Source organism: Arachis hypogaea, chromosome 4 (assembly GCF_003086295.3).
Source record: "Arachis hypogaea cultivar Tifrunner chromosome 4, arahy.Tifrunner.gnm2.J5K5, whole genome shotgun sequence".
NCBI classification, from domain to species: domain Eukaryota; kingdom Viridiplantae; phylum Streptophyta; class Magnoliopsida; order Fabales; family Fabaceae; genus Arachis; species Arachis hypogaea.
This window is the reverse complement of record NC_092039.1, coordinates 110,643,392-110,662,144: the sequence shown is the minus strand read 5'-3', so window position 1 is coordinate 110,662,144 and position 18,753 is coordinate 110,643,392. Positions and strand designations below refer to the sequence as shown.

General features: G+C 41.4%; 1 protein-coding gene across 1 annotated transcript; it reads right to left on the bottom strand.

Moving 5' to 3' along the window:
* Window positions 1-13,500: 13,500 nt before the first annotated feature.
* LOC140184210 (uncharacterized) lies at window positions 13,501-14,625 on the bottom strand. The gene is made up of 2 exons (XM_072234517.1): window positions 14,250-14,625; window positions 13,501-14,027 (listed from the first exon to the last, which is right to left on the bottom strand). Exons 1-2 carry the CDS (start codon window positions 14,623-14,625, stop codon window positions 13,501-13,503), a joined length of 903 nt encoding a protein of 300 aa, XP_072090618.1.
* Window positions 14,626-18,753: the final 4,128 nt, after the last annotated feature.

The following is an 18,753-nucleotide window of genomic DNA, read 5'->3' as shown; positions in this document are numbered from 1 at the left end:
TCCCAATAGAAGAATTCCATGTACAAAGGACACTACGATAATAACATACGACGAGGCGTTCTTTTGGAGGATAAACAAAAAGGTTTTTGCCAATGAGTATCCCATATTTCTTTTTGTCCAAAAGTTTTTGCATAAATTTATCAAGGTGGTAAAGAGAGTATAAATTTTGAATCTTTTAACATATTCAGTGTATTATATTTATTATCTCTGCTGCTAATGTCTTTTCAGAGTTAATTAAGAAAATATTGGATTGTTACATAAAAGGGTTTTCTGTTTATTCTTTTTATTATTTATGAAAAAATTGATCAAATAAAAAAATTTGTTTTATTTTTTTATTTATTATGTATTTATTTTTACAAAAAAATGACCCTCTTTTCTTTTCAGCTAATTCTCTTTTCAAATCTCTTCTTGTCTGGATGTTAAAATATAAGTTTCATAATTAAACATTAACATAAACCCATGAAATCTACCAATTCTTTAATATTGTGCTAATACTTCTCTAAAATTCTATATTTAGGATAAATTTTGATTAAGTTTTGAAAAAAATTATTTATTTTATTTTTTTAAATAGATAAAAATTGTTTTATATTTGGATAGACTTTTTAACATATTAAAAATGATTTTTGTTTTTGTATTTTTTTAAAAACAAAATATTGTTATTTTTAAAAAAATTAAATATTTTTTTAAAAAAGATGCATCTAAACGTGTTTAAAACTTAATAAACCAATCCAAATCAATACTTAATAATTAAAGAAAACATATAAAAGCAAGAGAAAATAATAAATAGATCTCTGATATTTCTATCATTAAAATTAAATTAATCCTTGATAAATAAAAAATATAAAACTATCTTCGACTACTTAAAATACGAAACACCTCTCTCTTTTCATTTTGCTTCTTGTTACGGGCTAGCCCAAAGCTACGTACGGGTCGGCTCGACCCGTCGAGAACCCGACCCGAATGGTCAAGCTCTCAGCGTTCGCCACGACACCTGGACACGCGTCCTCACATCCCCCTAACACAGCTGGGAGGAATCTTCGAGGAAAGTGGGCTCGTCCCCTCTGGGCCCACCTCTGACAAGTATAAATGGGGAAGGACCTGCCCTTCCCAAGGTATGTCATATCCTTTCGCATAACTATTCTGCCCGCCTGCACATCGCTGACTTGAGCGTCGGAGTGTCTTTGCAGGTGGCATCCCCCCTCATTCTCTCTCCACAACAAGTGCTCGGCTACTCGGTAGACCCAACTCTAGTACGACCAAGGCAAGGGCGTCACCTCTCCCTCACCTACTCACCCGATCTGTCCGGAAACTGACTACCGAACATTGGCGCCGTCTGTGGGGACTCCCTGCCTAAATGGAAGTCGTGCTGGGTCCTGGAGACCAAGCTCGAGCAGCCGGAGCGGAGGGGGCAGCCTCCGTCGCCTCGCTAAGGGGGCGGCGGAGGTCCCCCCAACAACACACGAGAACACGACCATTCGGGGGAACGGGCGGCGATAGCGCCATAATAATGAAGGAGCTACGCCACAGGGTCCAAAACTTAGAGCGACAGCTGGCTGACCGGGAGCGAGATGGACGAACTACCGATCCCAGCTACACCCCTTCTCCCAGAAGCGAGGAGGAAGACTCTCACCGAAGCCGCCCACGGCGTGCATCCGTATCCCGAACGGAAGCGGAGAGCACGCGGGAGGAGTCTCCCATACTGAGAAGACGAAATGACACGATCATCTACTCCCGTGGCAGACTAACCCGCCGAGCGACAAGAGGTCGCGAAGACGGGGAAGGGAGATCCGAGAGAACACGACAACCTGTGATAATGGGCGTCACCCCATTCCACCGGTCTATCCTCGAGGTCCGGTTGCCGAAACACTTCGACAAACCAACGGACATGAGGTACGATGGAACTCAAGACCCTCTAGAACACCTCACGGCCTTTGAGGCCAGGATGAATCTGGAGGGAGTGGGGGACGAAGTAAGATGCCGCGCCTTCCCGGTAACCTTAGCAGGGCCAGCGATCAGGTGGTTTAACGGCCTTTCGCAAGGTTCCATCTACAGTTTCTCGGACATCAGCCGTGCATTCCTAGCCCAATTTACAACACGGATAGCGAAGGCCAAGCACCCTATCAACCTTCTAGGGACAACCCAGAGACAAGGAGAACCGACCAGGAGGTACCTAGATCGGTTCAACGACGAATGCTTGGAAATCGACGGCTTAACCGACTCGGTGGCCAGTCTTTGTCTGACAAACGGCCTCCTCAACGAGAACTTCCGAAAACACCTTACCACGAAGCCGGTGTGGACAATGCATGAAATCCAGACGGTGGCCAAGGAGTACATAAACGACGAGGAAGTCAGCCGAGTCGTGGCCGCCAACAAACGGCAGCCCAGCTACAATCAAACCCGGCAACAGGGCAACGGGGAAAGGCCAAAGGGACAAACCAGGGAAGAGGCGCTGAGTAAGGCACAAAGGACGTTCCCCCGAGTCGGAAAATTCACCAACTACACCCCGCTCAACCTCCCCATCGTGGAAGTCTACCAACAAATAGCCGAGAAAGGAATCCTGCCGAAGCCTCGACCACTCAAAGACCGCACCGGAGGGAACAAGAACCTTTATTGCGATTACCACAAGGGTTACGGTCACCTAACGCAGGATTGTTTCGACCTGAAGGATGCGTTGGAACAAGTGATAAGGGAAGGTAAACTCGCGACCTTCTCCCACCTAATCAGGGAGCCAAGGAGGCGCTACCGCGACCAAGACGAGGAAGGCAAAACCCGTTCGGCAAAAAGGCGGCAAGAACCAGAAGGTGGAGAACACGGCCTCACCGTGATAAACGTAGTGACGGCCAAAAACGCCGCACCAAGATCCAAATCCGCACGTAAGAAGGACGCCAAGATACTGTCGATCTCCTCCTCGTTGACGCGAAACCCTAAGAAGCCTCCATTCATTTCTTTCGGCCCAGAAGACCAGTGGTTCGACGACGTCCCGGAAAACCCACCCATGGTCATAACGGCCAGAATAGGGACCGGTCTCGTCAAGCGCATCCTTGTTGACACGGGAGCAGATTCAAACATCATGTTCCGCAACGTGTTCGATGCGCTAGGATTAAAGGATGCCGATCTGACGACTCACCAACACGGGGTAATAGGATTGGGCGACCACTTCATCAAACCGGATGGAATAATATCCTTGCCAATCTCAATAGGGCAATCCCAGGGCAGGAGATCGGCGATGGCCGAGTTCGTGATCCTCCGAGACTCCACCGCCTATAATATCATCCTGGGAAGAAAAACGATCAATGATTTCGAAGCCATAATCAGCACAAAGCTGCTGATCATGAAATTCGTTACCGAGGACGGCTCCATAGGGTCCATAAGGGGAGACCTCGAGACGGCGGTCGCTTGCGACAACGCCAGCCTCTCCCTCAGAAAGAAGTCTAAGGAGGCGTCCGGTGTGTTCCTAGCCGACCTGGATGCCAGAGTAGACGACAAGCCTAGACCGGAACCAGAAGGGGATCTGGAGAAGTTCAAAATCGGTGACGAAGAGGGAAGATTCACATTCGTCAACAAAAACCTCCCACACGAGTTGAAGGAGACTTTGGTCGAAATGATAAGAGCCAACAGTGACTTGTTTGCCTGGACGCCAGCCGACATGCCGGGCATAGACCCAAAAATCATATCGCATCATCTAGCCGTCAAGGCGGAAGCACGCCCGGTGGCCCAACGGAGGAGAAAGATGTCGGCGGAAAGAGCGGAGGAGGTGGCCAGACAGACGGCCAGCCTCCTAAAAGCAGGCTTCATACGGGAAGTGGACTACTCGACATGGCTCTCGAATGTAGTACTGGTAAAAAAGCACAACGGCAAGTGGAGAATGTGCGTGGACTACTCCGACCTCAACAAAGCATGTCCTAAAGACTGCTTCCCCCTCCCTAACATAGATGCACTTGTCGATGCTGCGGCAGGATACCGGTATCTAAGTTTCATGGACGTCTATTCCGGTTACAACCAGATACCGATGTACCGTCCAGACGAAGACAAGACGGCGTTCATAACGCCAGGAGGAACTTTCTGCTATAAGGTAATGCCATTCGGCCTGAAAAATGCGGGGGCAACGTATCAGAGGCTGATGAACAGGATATTCCACGACCTCATAGGAAAGACAGTTGAAGTCTACGTGGATGACATCCTCGCAAAAACAACACGACCTGACGACCTTTTGACCGACCTGGCGAGTGTATTCGCGTCCCTCCGACAACACGGTATGAGGCTAAATCCCCTCAAGTGTGCTTTCGCCATGGAAGCCGGAAAGTTTCTCGGGTTCATGATAACCCAAAGAGGGGTAGAAGCCAACCCGGAGAAGTGCCAGGCAATACTCCAAATGAAGAGCCCAGACAGTATCAAGGAAGTTCAAAGGTTGGCAGGTCGGCTAACTTCATTGTCACGATTTCTTGGAGCATCGGCAACAAAGGCCCTACCATTCTTCAATCTCATGAAGAAAGGAATAGCGTTCGAATGGACACCCGCATGCGAGGAAGCCTTTCAACACTTTAAAGAAATCCTAGCGACACCACCTGTCCTCGGAAAGCCAAGAGAAGGAGAGCCGTTGTACCTATACCTCGCCATAACAGGAGAAGCCTTGGCCTCAGTTTTAGTACGAGAAGAAGGAAGGACACAACAACCAATCTATTTTGTCAACAGGGCCTTACAAGGGGCAGAGGTGAGATATAACAAATTGGAGAAGTTAGCTCTGGCACTCCTGACCTCTTCGAGAAGATTAAAGCAGTACATCCAGAGCCACCAGATCGTCGTGAGAACAGATCAGGGGATCCGACAAGTTCTTCAAAAACCCGACTTGGCGGGGAGAATGATGACCTGGTCGATTGAACTCTCTCAATACGACATACAATATGAACCCCGGCAGGCTATCAAAGCGCAGGCAATGGTGGATTTTCTAGTGGAAGTAGCGGGGGACCCAGCCGAAGACACGAACACACGGTGGAAACTCCATGTAGACGGAGCCTCCAACCAGACGTTCGGGGGTGCCGGGGTTATCTTGGAAAGCCCGGCTGGAGTCATATACGAGCAATCAATTAAGTTCGATTTTCCCGTGTCAAACAACCAAGCAGAGTACGAAGCCCTCATAGGGGGCCTAACCTTAGCAGCAGAGGTCGGGGCAACGAGGTTAGAGATATGCAGCGATTCGCAAATTGTCACTTCCCAAGTAAACGGGAACTACCAAGCTAGGGACTCGCTGCTACAGAAGTACTTAGAAAAAGTCAAGGACTTGAGCCGAAAGTTTGAAGAAGTCACGATCCAGCACGTCCCGAGAGAAAAGAACACACGGGCAGACCTCTTGTCAAAGTTGGCTAGCACCAAACCGGGAGAGGGTAACCGGTCTCTAATCCAAGGAAAACTAAGAGAACCAGCAGTCACATTACACCTTTCGAAGCTAAGCCCATCATGGCTGGATCCCATTATCGACTTCTTAGAAAGCGGCAAGCTCCCCAACGACGAAAAAGATGCCAAAAAGGTAAGAAGAGAAGCCGCCAGATACGCCATCATCCAGGGCCAGCTTTTCAGGAAAGGATTCAATCATCCCCTGCTGAAGTGTTTACATCCCGACCAGACGGACTACGTCCTCAGGGAAGTCCATGAGGGATGCTGCGGCCACCACATAGGCGGCAAAGCCCTAGCAAGGAAGTTAATCCGAGCAGGGTATTACTGGCCGTCCATGATGGCTGACTCCAAGGAGTTCGTCAAGAAGTGTGTCAAGTGCCAAGAAAATGCCAACTTCCATCGTGCACCCGCCTCCGAGCTCAACTTGCTAACGGCCTCTCGACCATTCTCGCAATGGGGAATTGATCTCTTAGGACCTTTTCCCGTCGGCCCGGGACAAGTCAAATACCTCATAGTCGCTATCGACTATTACACAAAATGGATAGAGGCTGAACCACTAGCCAGCATATCCTCGTCCAACTGCAGGAAATTCATGTGGAGACAAGTCGTAACACGGTTTGGTATCCCGGAGGTCGTCATCTCGGACAACGGGACACAATTCACGGACAAAAAGTTCACGAAATTCCTCACTGGCCTGGGCATAAAGCAGAAATTCTCCTCGATAGAACACCCACAGACAAACGGGCAGGTCGAATCCGCGAATAAGGTCATCTTGCAAGGGCTCAAGAAGAGGCTGGATAGCAAGAAAGGCTCTTGGGCCGACGAGCTGGCCTCGGTCCTATGGTCTTACCGAACAACAGAACAATCCTCCACCAAAGAGACACCCTTCCGACTAACCTACGGGTCAGACGCAGTGATACCCGTAGAGATCGGAGAGCCAAGTCCACGGCTACTCTTGAAGGGAGTAGACGGAGCCGTCGAGAAAGACCTGATAGAAGAAACCAGGGAAATGGCCCATCTGGCAGAAGCAGCGCTAAAACAGAGGATGGCTCTACGATACAACGCCAAAGCGCTCAAAAGGAAGTTCGAGAAAGACGACCTCGTCCTGAGACGTAACGACATCGGCCCGTCCGCTCCAGGAGAAGGCAAACTAGCGGCGAACTGGGAAGGACCATACCGAATCAAGGAGGTAATCGGAAGAGGAGCATACAAGCTAGAGAGACTCAACGGCAAGGAGGTCCCAAGAACATGGAATGCCGATAACTTAAGGAGGTTTTATTCATAAGTCACCTATTTCGTAATAGCACTTCAGTATCTTTGACATAATGATTAAGCCCTCTTAACTCTTTACATGCTATATTTGCCTATGATATTTTCTAAACTCTTAACTTTCTACATTATATATTTGCCTATGCCGTTTTCCAAATGCTAACTCTCTGAGCAACCATTATAAGAACGATGATGCGGGGCCTCGGGACTAATCACCCCGGGATCCCCTCAGTTCAAAAAATACGACGAACAACCACAACAAGAACGCACGCCATAAACGGCTAACGCGGGCAAACGGAAACACGAAGTAAAACGACGGCAAGTAAAACAAGAAAAGTTAAACTTACGGGCAAACGAGCCCACAAACCCACTAACGGGCACCAAAGTCATAACAACGTTCAACAAAAAGTACAAACAATACAAACATCACTTTTTCGGCATATCGATAATTTTGCCATCCTTAATGGTCTTGAAGACTCCGATCGCCGACACATCAAAATCCGGGGAAACGACCTTCACCTGAGCTTTGAGGGCCTCTTCGGTCATAAAAATCGCATTCTTGCCTTGCTCCTTGACTTCCTTATGCTTTTGCTTAAACAACTCGGCTTCCTCCCGAGCAACCTTGGCAGCCGCCACTGCTTCGTTCCGCTCTTTCTCCAGAGCGGACAGCCGACTCTGCGCATCACTCAATTGGCTCTTCAAGGTCGTCTCCTGCTCCGTTAAACGGGATACAGAGGCATTGGCAGTCTTCAATTTTTCCTCTGCCAAAGCAGCCTTTTTCTCAGCAGCATCAACCTTATTTCCCGCTTCGACCAGCTGATCTTGAAGTGTCTTAACTTCAGTTTTGTACTTATTATTGGCATTAACAGAGGACTCGAGCTTCCGACGAAGCGAGGCCATACCAGAAAGTTCGAACTCCGCTTTTCTGGCTATGGCCGCGCCGCGAAGAAGAGTGCGGTACATCCACCGAGCCTGCCCCGAGAGGTCGGTACCGTGGAAATGATCCTCTGTGCCCGGAAGCAGTTGCGCGTCTATGAACGTCCCGGCATCAAAGTTCCTTTCCATAACAGTCAAAACACCCTCAGGACTAGACTGGGACCTCTGCCTCTTGGGAGTAGGGATGACGGACAAATCTTCCTCCTCCTCCCGGCGAGAGGAAGATGAATGCCCAGGAATAGCAATCTCTGGAGGAACTTGAGTCGCGGAAGTCGGGGTGGCGGCGGAGGTTGGGGTGGCGGCCTTTGCGAACGCATTGACGTCGGCAGCAGGCACTTCTGGAGGAACCGTTGCCTGTTGCCCCGCGGTCTCCTCACCCTCGTCATCTTGAAAAAAAGTATGAAACAAGTTGTCCATGCCGGTCACCTCGGCAGAAAGTCCCACTACAAAACAATTTGAAAAACGAACAAGTCAAACAAGTCACACAGAAGAAGCAATAGAAAAATTTAAACAAGTGACCACACGGCAAGAGGAACTCACAGACATAATCTCTGGCAACCTCACGATTTCCCATGAGGAGATGGGGATTCACGTTATTTCTCCCAAGAACTGCCAACAAGATGTCGGCTATCCGCCGATCCACGGCCGACATCCCTTTATAAGTAACCTTGATAAAAGGATTAGACCCCGCCCCGAAACTCCAATACATCGGGATGAGGCGCTCCTTTTCCAAGGATAACCAAAAAGGGTGGCGACCCTTAGCCGGACGGACCTTAAAGTACTTGTCCTTGAACCCATGATAGGAGTCCTCGAACAAGCCAAAGATCCTTCGACCCTGGGCAGACCGGAAGGACATGAACCCCTTCTTGTGTTTCCCCTCCTTGGAAGGATTAGTTAAAGTAAAGAAAAAAAGGAAGATGTCGACAGAGGTCGGTAGCTCTAGATATTCGCACACCATCTCAAAGCAGCGAATGGACGCCCAGCTGTTCGGATGCAATTGAGATGGTGCCACGGATATCCGATTTAGGAGGTCCATCTGAAAGGGGGGAAAGGGGATGCGGACCCCGACCTGAGTGAACATGGCCTTGTAGAACCAAATCCAATCGGCAACCCGGGGGCATTGAAATTAATTTCATAAAGACGTTCGTGAGGGGCGGGGACATAAACATCATAGTTCGCCTCCTCGTCGGTACCCCCACAGAGATACTCGGCTTGGTGAAACTCCGTTAGCTCCTCCTCCCCCATCTGATTGGGAGAGTTCTTGAGGTCGGAAACTACCCACGCGTACGGGTCGTAACCCGCGGTGGAGGTCGAAGCTCGGCTAATGACACGAGGCATACCTACAGTGGGGGGCACTGCGCGGTTAGTCCGTGAGGTCGGAATCCGGGAAAAACCCAAAGAAACCCCTCGTGCCGTAGCCACAAGGCGGACCAGACAAACCAAGACCGAACAAAAGCATAAACCCCCCATGATCAACAAAAGGAAAAGAAAGTGCATCCACAAAATGCGCCCATAAATAACCAGAAAGAGCAACAATAGAGTAAGAACAGGAAAAATGATCATGGCAGACATGCAAACAACCATTAGAGTAAAGGGAAAAGAAGCAGTTACCTGGAAGAATTGAGGAAGTTCAAACAGGGACGGAGCGCGCTAGAGCAATGTGCGTTAGAGCAATGGAAACAGCTTTTGTGTGATGGGAGCAAAGGAGGGACGAATGGGCAGTATGATCAGGGAGGTAAATAAATGGAAGAAGAAGAGAAGCATAAAACTGTTCAAAACCGCTCTAGTGGAAGCGCGAAAGACTTGGGGGCAGAACTGTCTTTACACACACGGGAATTTTCAATCTTTTATGGGCATTTAATACCCCGCGCGAAAAATGAGGCGACGAAGGAACGCCCCGAACCACGAACGGGCACGCATGTGGGCAGCGCGTCACCTACACGAGCGGTCGACCAAATGACAACGATGACAGAAGACTCGCCGCCAACAGCCTATACGGCTGATTATCGGCGCGTGGGGGCACTGTTACGGGCTAGCCCAAAGCTACGTACGGGTCGGCCCGACCCGTCGAGAACCCGACCCGAACGGTCAAGCTCTCAGCGTTCACCACGACACCTAGACACGCGTCCTCACATCCCCCTAACACAGCTGGGAGGAATCTTCGAGGAAAGTGGGCTCGTCCCCTCTGGGCCCACCTCTGACAAGTATAAATGGGGAAGGACCTGCCCTTCCCAAGGTATGTCATATCCTTTCGCATAACTATTCTGCCCGCCTGCACATCGCTGACTTGAGCGTCGGAGTGTCTTTGCAGGTGGTATCCCCCCTCATTCTCTCTCCACAACAAGTGCTCGGCTACTCGGTAGACCCAACTCTAGTACGACCAAGGCAAGGGCGTCACCTCTCCCTCACCTACTCACCCGATCTGTCCGGAAACCGACTACCGAATACTTCTTAAATCATAACACTGTGGATTGATGTAGTTACTAGTGACAGAGACTTCATTAAGCACAAGTCGAGGTAGAGGTGAAAGAAGATAAGAAAGATCTGTTGAAATTATGACTCAAGTATTGTTCAAAGAGTTGAAAAAGATGACATTTTTTCTATGCGTTTATGTGGAGTATATGTCTTATTGTACATGTTAAGCATAACTATCAATATGAATGTACTATTTTTTAGGTGTCCATTCTATAAGATTGGTTTATAATGTTATTTGTTTTGATGAAATTGAAATTGAGTATAATTTTTGGTTATGTGACTTTTGAGATAGTATAAATTACCATATCGTAAATTCTTTGTGTAGTTTGATGCCTATATCGAAAATATTGGATGCATAGAAGCATGGAGGCTAAAGTATTTAGGTAATAATGATGGTAAAGATGTTGAAGAGTGAAGGTTTTTTTTATAGATTTGAGAAGGGGGTTGAGTTAAAGAAAAAAAAAATGTAACTTAAAATAGTTAGTACAACAGAACTAACAGAACTAATAAATTAAGAGATTATTTTGGCTTTTTTTTTCTCTTCTCAAAAATGCATTATTAAAGATAAAAGAAAAAGATGACAAAGCGATACATCTTAGTTCAGTTTTTAAGTGAGATGAGATCTATATTCAGTCTCCATTGTTAGGTACCAGATAATTGACGTAGTTAAAATATATAGAGATGAAAAATTAGAAATTTATATAAAATATAAAAACAATTGAATATCTATCTTTAAAAATTACAACTTCTCTCTATCACAAGAGATTACAATAATATTCTCACTTTAATAAAAGAGAATACACTTTTTTCTAAATAGATAAGAGAATACCTCTCAAAGAAAAAGAAAAAAAAATCTCAGAACCTAAAATGATTCTATTACTCTTGTTGGATTGAATTGGTTGAAAATAAAAAAGTTTTAAATTTAGAAGTGACCATCTATTATGTGAACTTTTTTTTTAATATTGGGTCAAAGGCGGTGTTACCCACCAAAATGACCGAACATGAGAGTTTAACGGCGCTATGGGAGCTGTCAGATGCCGCAAGGAAGACGTCGACGCCGTTATGTGGAAAACGTCACTAATGTATTGATCAAAACGTCACCGACGTTTTGTTGTGCATCAGTGCACGATCAACATGTGGCACGTTCCTCTCTCTTCCCACACGTTGATGAAAACGCCAACTCCCTTCTTCTTTCATTCTTTCTTCTTCAGTCATAATTTCTATTATTCATTCTGTTTGAAGAAGTTGAAAGTTGCCATTTTACTTACTCCACATTCCCACAACAAAAAAAGCGGCAGCCCCACATTCCCACAATAAGAATAACGACAGCCAGTTAAAGATAGAAAAAAGTTAGTATTTTAAACGTTTTATTAGTAGTTAGTTAGGGTTAATCTTATTGTTAACTAAAAGTAAAAAAAAAACAGTATATAATATTTTTAAAATAATTATTTGATTACGTAGATAAATAAATTAATTATTAGTTGATTAAAAGTAGTTAAAAATATATTTTTTTGTTATATTTATAATAATAGTATTAATTGTTAGCGTTGATAAATTATCGTTAGTGTATATTATTCGTTAAATTTTAGTATATATTTTTTTAATTTTAATTTTGTTTAATTAATTTAAAAAAAACAGAATTTTTATTAATTTTATTTTCATTTTATATAATTTATGTGAAAAACAGGCCACTTTAGAATTTTAGTTTTGTTTTAATTTTTTTTGAAAAATAGACGTGTTTTTAGTAATTTTAGTTATATTTTAAATAATTTATTAGAAAAAAATTTAATAATTTTAATTTTATCTAAAATAATTGATTTCAAAACAGAATTATTTATTTAATTCGGATATAATTTTTTAGTGATTTAGGTTTTTAGGTGAAAATTTAACTAAAATATATAGCCTTGATTATTATTTAATGAGTATGGGTTATTTTTTAAACTTTTTTATATAAAATATTAGATGTTTCAGTTTTTATTAGTTTAAATTTCTAGTTAATTTATATGTGTAGTGCGTGAAGTTTTAATAATAAAATTGAATTATTATTAATTATATATATATATATATATATATACCGTTATGTTTTTTTATTTTAATTAATTATTGGAAAACAAAATCATTGTTATTAAATTTTAGTATTTTTAGTAATTTTAGGCATTTTTGTAATATATATTGAAAAATAATAGAAACATATTTAGATCGGATAATTAGTAATTCTTAGTATATGTGTTTAGTAAATAGATTAAGAGTTATTATTATTATTGTTTTCAGTAAAAAAGAAAAAAGAAAAATATAAGTAATTTTTTATATTATTTTAGTATAGCGTTAAAGACAAAAATGAAAAAGCGTGATATCATACGTGCTGACGAGCATATATCAAAATATCTTTAACATTTTATATATGTAAGTAATTTTTGTGTTTACTATTATACTTAATAATTAATAATTCAATTAGTACTTATAAATTATTTAGATTTTTAGTAATTATTAATTATATTTGTTACTAAACCGAGTATTAATTTAGTAATATTGACTAGTTCTGGTTATTGACGGTTAGTTATTATTTTTGTCTTCAGGGTTCAAGAAATTTGCACACTAGACACTTACACCAAATAGACTCATATGATGCTAGGGTGGAAGTACAACTCAGAGAGAGCGGATTCTATCATGTATCTCAGATTGGAAGAATCATGTCTCACGGTCCAACTATAGATGCACTAGTTGAAAGGTGGCAGCCTGAGACGCACATGTTTCATCTTTAACACAGCGAGTGCACGATTACATTGGAGGACGTCGCGATAATTTTTGGACTCCGAACTCACGGCTTGCCAGTTACCAGATCAACTGACCACAGCACAAGTGGGTTAGAGAATAAGTACATGACCCAATTTGGTATTGCTCCTGGCCCGAACGACCATAGAGGAAGCGGAGTCAAACTAGCATGGTTCCCACCCTAAAGCGGTGCCAACATTTGACTGACACAGTAAGTAGGGAAATTTATGTAAGAGATTAAATCAATTACATGGATACAACTAAAAATAAGAGCAAGTGAGTTAAATGGATACAACTGAATACAAGATTAAATAACATAAATGGGGACAATAAAAAATCAGCCAAGATGACAACTACTCATTTGGAGCCGAACCACTAACACTAGCTCCTCCACGATGCGAGCATCTACTTCGGCTGTGACCCTCACCACCACAAAGTCTACAACGTCTAGGACCATGTAAATCACGCACATCCATTTCATTCAAGAAGCGTATTTTTTTTAGGACAACCTTTGGCCACTCGCCTGAGGTGAGGATTGGGTAATAGTCGTGGTCCTTGATACACATGTCATGTTGTTGAATTTTCTAGTGGCTTGAATTGGGTTATGTACACCTTTCGGATCTCTGCCATCATATATACCTCATGCACATACTGCTTCTAATCTAGGCGCTGGTTTGCACAACAGGCAAATACATGGGGACAAGGAATTCGATCGACCTGAAACTCACCACAATCGCAATGTCTTAGACGCAGATTTACTGCAAACTCTAAACCACTGGACATCTCCCGTACTTTAAAAACTTCATTCTGCCTGTCAAATAAATTAATTGAGATATTTCCTGATGCCATTTGATTAAACTGGATTTTCTCAGTTGCATACTCAGAAAATAGATGACCTGCGCTTATACGAGCCTCGGCCTCGGCCCTCTTCCTTGTGAACAAGACATTAAGCTTGTAAAAAGTTGCCTTGACAAAGGCTGTCACAAGAAGTTTATGTGCTCCTTTCAAAACTCTGTTAATGTACTCCACTAGGTTAGTGGTCATGTGTCCCCAGTGATGTCTTTCATCATATGCCAAGGCATATTGCGACCGAGGAATATTGTCGAGCCACTGCTTGTAAGCCACACCCCGCTCACAATATCTCTCATAATGCATGTTGAATTCACGGATTGTTCTAAAATAGCCTGCCATAAGAGAACAACGGAATTCAGATAATACCATCAGTTTGTTGTTAACTTTTCGCCGTCGGCCACAAACTGCATAAAATGTAAAAATTTATTTATCTATGTTGACAATCAGCTTCTGCATTTGTGGCGTTTTAAACCTTCTCAAGAAGTTAGAAGCTATGTGCCTGATGCAAAACATGTGAATAGTCCTCGGGTATTGCCATGCTCCATCACTACGACCTACAGCTGAGATATTATACTCGTGTCGATCAGAGATAAGACCAACACCATCTCGATTAACTACATGCGTTCGTAGATGGCTAAGAAAAAAGTGCCAAGCATCGGCGGTCTCACCCTCGACTATGGCAAATGCAAGAGGCACGATATTTCCATTTCCATCTTGTGATACTGCAACCAAGAGCGCCCCTTTATATTTTTCATACAAGTGTGTGCTGTCTACCTGTACCAGTGGCTTGCAGCTTCTGAATGCATTAATACAAGGATAGAAAGCCCGAAAGACTCGCGTCAAAATCCTGAGATCCTCAACCAACTCATCCCCTCGGTAAGCATATGCAGTTTCGTGCTCAACAGTTGCTGATGGTTTTTTTGCAACCATTGCTTCAAATCATGTCGGCAAAGCTTTATAAGAAGCTTCCCACCCACCAAATATTTTCTCAACTGCTTTTTGCTTGGCCAACCATTCTTTGCAATAACTTATTGTATAGTTGAACTTCGACTGCACTTCAGCAATTACAGATTTCACCTTTAGAGATGGGTTGGCTTCAACCAATGATTTTATCGCTTCTACAATTGTACCAGAGTTCAGTTTGGCATGATCTTGAGAGATGGTAGATCTGATGCACGTGTGACTACCGTTATACCTCCTTATCACCCAATAATACTGTCTTTTTATAAGACTAACTCTGATAAACCAATCACAATTTCCGTAATGTACACATTTAGCATAAAATATCGTCGGTTCAGATTCATACACCCTATAATCGACGCCCCTCTGAATGGTATACTCTTTAACTGCTACAATCACAGCTTCTCTGGAGTTAAACTCCATTCCAACGACAAATACACCGTCTACAACAACAGCAGGAACTGCACGAATAATAATAATAATAATAATAATAATAATAATAATAATAATAATAATAATAATAATAATAATAATAACCTCCGTTACATAGTAATACTAATAATAATATTTATAACAATTAGTGTTAATTATAATAACAATAACGTACCAATACTAATAATAATTCAAATAATTATTGTAACAACAACAACAACAACAACAACAACAACAACAACAACAACAACAACAACAACAACAACAACAATAATAATAATAATAATAATTTCTATAATCACCGTTACATAATAATAATAATAATAATAATAATAATAATAATAATAATAATAATAATAATAATAATAAAATTACCTGTATTGACATTCAAGAAACTTTTGGAATATGCATAGCATCAAGATTCAAAGTATGCATAAACGATAGCTCTCTCGATGGATGTTAATCCACTAGTGCATTAGCAACATCTGCTACATCTCCCTCAACTGATATATCATCTTCTTTCACATCTTCAGTTGGACCAACAACTTCATAATTACCTTCAAACTCTTAATCACTTTTGGTATTATAACCCATCCAGTCTATATTGGGTTCTGGAAAATCAATATCTTCAATTTCTTCGAACTCAACATATAACTCGATAAGTGAGGCTCGTACTCTAGTTTGATGGTAGGTCGAAAACATTCATTGTATACTAGCTTCATCAGCCACGCGCATTATTTGAAATTGAACGAAATCACCAAATACTAACACAGGCTGCCTATATAAAATATTGGTCACTCTCTTCAGGCCTTGCTGACCTACACTCAGACAGAGTACACTCTTAAGTCCTTCATATGTTATTGAAAGAGGAATAACAATAACACATGGATTCTCATAGAAAAAACTCACACCCTCATGTGTATCATACAAAATCTGACCATTGAAATATATTCTTAAACTAACATAACTCTCCATTTTATACACTTGTTACATTTACTCACAAATTATTTCACTCAATAAATGCAAAACAACTTCAACTGCTAAAGAAGAAAGAGCTCTAAGCTCTCTGGAAATTTGAAGGCAAATAACTTTGTGTTGTTCACTTTCTACTCTACTCAACGTGTTTCTCGCATAACACTAGAATACCTTATATAGCTAATTTTATATTTTTTTATTCACACTTGTACTAAACGTCACTACCGTTTTGACTATTCTCAATGGTAAAATTTGTTTCAGCACAAAACGGCACCGCCATTTTTTTTAAATTAAAAAAATTTTGCCCCCTGGACAAAACGGCAGCGCCGTTTTCAACTTTGCTCATTTTTTTAATTATTTTTTTCTAACAATACGGTAGTGCTGTTTTGGTTTTATTCATTAAAAAAATTTAAATCACGTACAAAACGTTTCCACCGTTTTGTATCTTCTGACAAAAAATTTGTTTTCTCCTATAGCAGTGTTAAACTCACCTAAAGAAAAATATTAAAGAAAAACACACACCTTTTCATAATATTTAAAAAAATCAGCCCTATTAAGTAAGAGTATTTTTCTCCTTTTATTATTTAGTTTTCTTTGCTTTTTTTCTTTTCTAATAAAATTAGCTTTACTAATTTTACAATCTATCACTTAAAGCTAATTTTAGTAAATTTTATAAATTCATATTGCTCATATATCCAATAAGCCATAATAGGATATACACCATTCAAACTTATTAGTGTTAATTGGTTTTGTCATGGTATTTGCTAGGTTATTTTTAGTATGAATCTTTTGCATATCCACACTCCTTTCTTCTACTACTTTCCGAACAAAATGATATTATACTCCAATGTATTTTGTTCTCGAATAAAAGACAGTTTTTTTTTTCAACGTTCAAGGAACTCTACTATATCACAATAAATAAGAATCTTCTGTTGTTTATGTTCGAGTTTCTTCGTTAACCTTTGGATCTAAATAGCTTCTTTGAATGCTTATATAGCTGCCATATATTCAACTTCTGTATTAGATAGAGCTACAACAATTTGTAACTTAGATAGCCATCTCATAGCGCCTCCTACAAGGACAAACACATAGCCTGTAGTAGATTTTCGTTTATCAAAATCACCTACAAAATTTGAATCAACATATCCATTGATAATGAGCTCTGATCTTCCAAAATATAATGTAATATTTGAGGTCCCTTTGATGTATCTTAGGATCCTTTTAATAGCATTTTAATGCTCTTTACCCAAATCTGCCATAAATCAACTTACCGTCACAACTGCTTGAGCAATATCTAACCTTGTACAAATCATGACATACATAAGGCTTTCCAACGCTGATACATACGGTACTCAAGATATTTTCATCCTCTCTACTTCACTAGTTGGACACATACTTTTTTTTAGATTGTTAAAAACACTTGACCTAAAAGGGAGAAGTATAAGTTACGTGACCCACTATTAGACCTCTTTTGGCATTGCCATTAAGAGTCAACGACCGACCACTCAGTTACATCAAACAAAGAAACTCAAACAACAATCAAGAAATAAACATAAATAAAATCGTAGCAAAACAAAATATTAACAACAAGCAGTTCCTTCCATATGTCTTTCTATTTATGTTCTTGCTTTGCTCAATTTAGTCCTTGTTAATTAATGCACCCATTTTTTCGATACCTCTGCTCCCATTAATGCCATATTTGTCCATTCTGCTTTGACTTTAAAAGTCTTTGTCACATCGAAACTCCACACTCAAGTTTTGAACACATGGTTTCTTGTTCACTGTTTTGTTTCTTAAATACCTTTGCTCCCAACCCACTTTTTTTTAATCTTTTATCCGCTCCACCATATTCTTATTATTAGTCACCAACTTGATGTCCTCTTCTTTAATTTCCACTTCTTTCAGCAAGAATTGTAGCATTATTTGTATGCGACTTATACTAGCCACACTTATTGAACTTTCTTGTACCATCTCACTCATATAACACCTCACTTTTTCTCCACCCACATCTAAATATCCTCCCACCATATACTTGTTTACATCACTCATACACAACACACAATCACCAAATGAATGTATTTTCAATTATCCCTACTAGGATACATACTTGAGGATAATTTAAAATTCATATGAAGTGAGGTTGAAATTGGCTTACATTCTTGCACGATGAAGTGCCATAAGATCTTCCTCAAATAATTCTTTTACGATAGCCAAAAATCTTCCTATCCTTTTTGTCTTGGTGGATTTACATCCCTAAAATCTTGACAGATGGTCCCAAGTCCTTCATATCAAACTCCATAGCCAACTGTGTCTTTGATTCTTAGATTTGATCTTTGTTGGGGCCTACCACCATGTCATCCACATACAATAGCAAAATAATAAAATCATTATCACCAAACCTCTTGTAATAGGTGTAATAATCTGAACTAAGTCTGTTATATCCAAGGCTAATAATGAAAGAATCAAACTCTTGTACCAACACCTTGGCACCTGCTTCAGACCATATAGACATTTACTCAACCTGCAAACCAAGTTTTCTTTTTCTTGTTGTTTAAGACCTTTTGGTTGGAGCTATATATCTCTTCTTCAACACCAGACCTCTTGTAATAGGTACAATAATCTAAACTAAGTCTATTGTATCCAAGGCTAATAATAAAAGAATCAAATCTCTTATACCAACACTTTGGCACT

Coding starts and splice junctions, on each gene's coding strand:
- LOC140184210 (XM_072234517.1), bottom strand. CDS start 14,625: ATGGTTGCAAAAAAACCATCAGCAACTGTTGAGCACGAAACTGCATAT. Junction 14,028..14,249: donor GTATAATATCTCAGCTGTAG/GTCGTAGTGATG, acceptor CTCTTATGGCAG/GCTATTTTAGAACAATCCGT.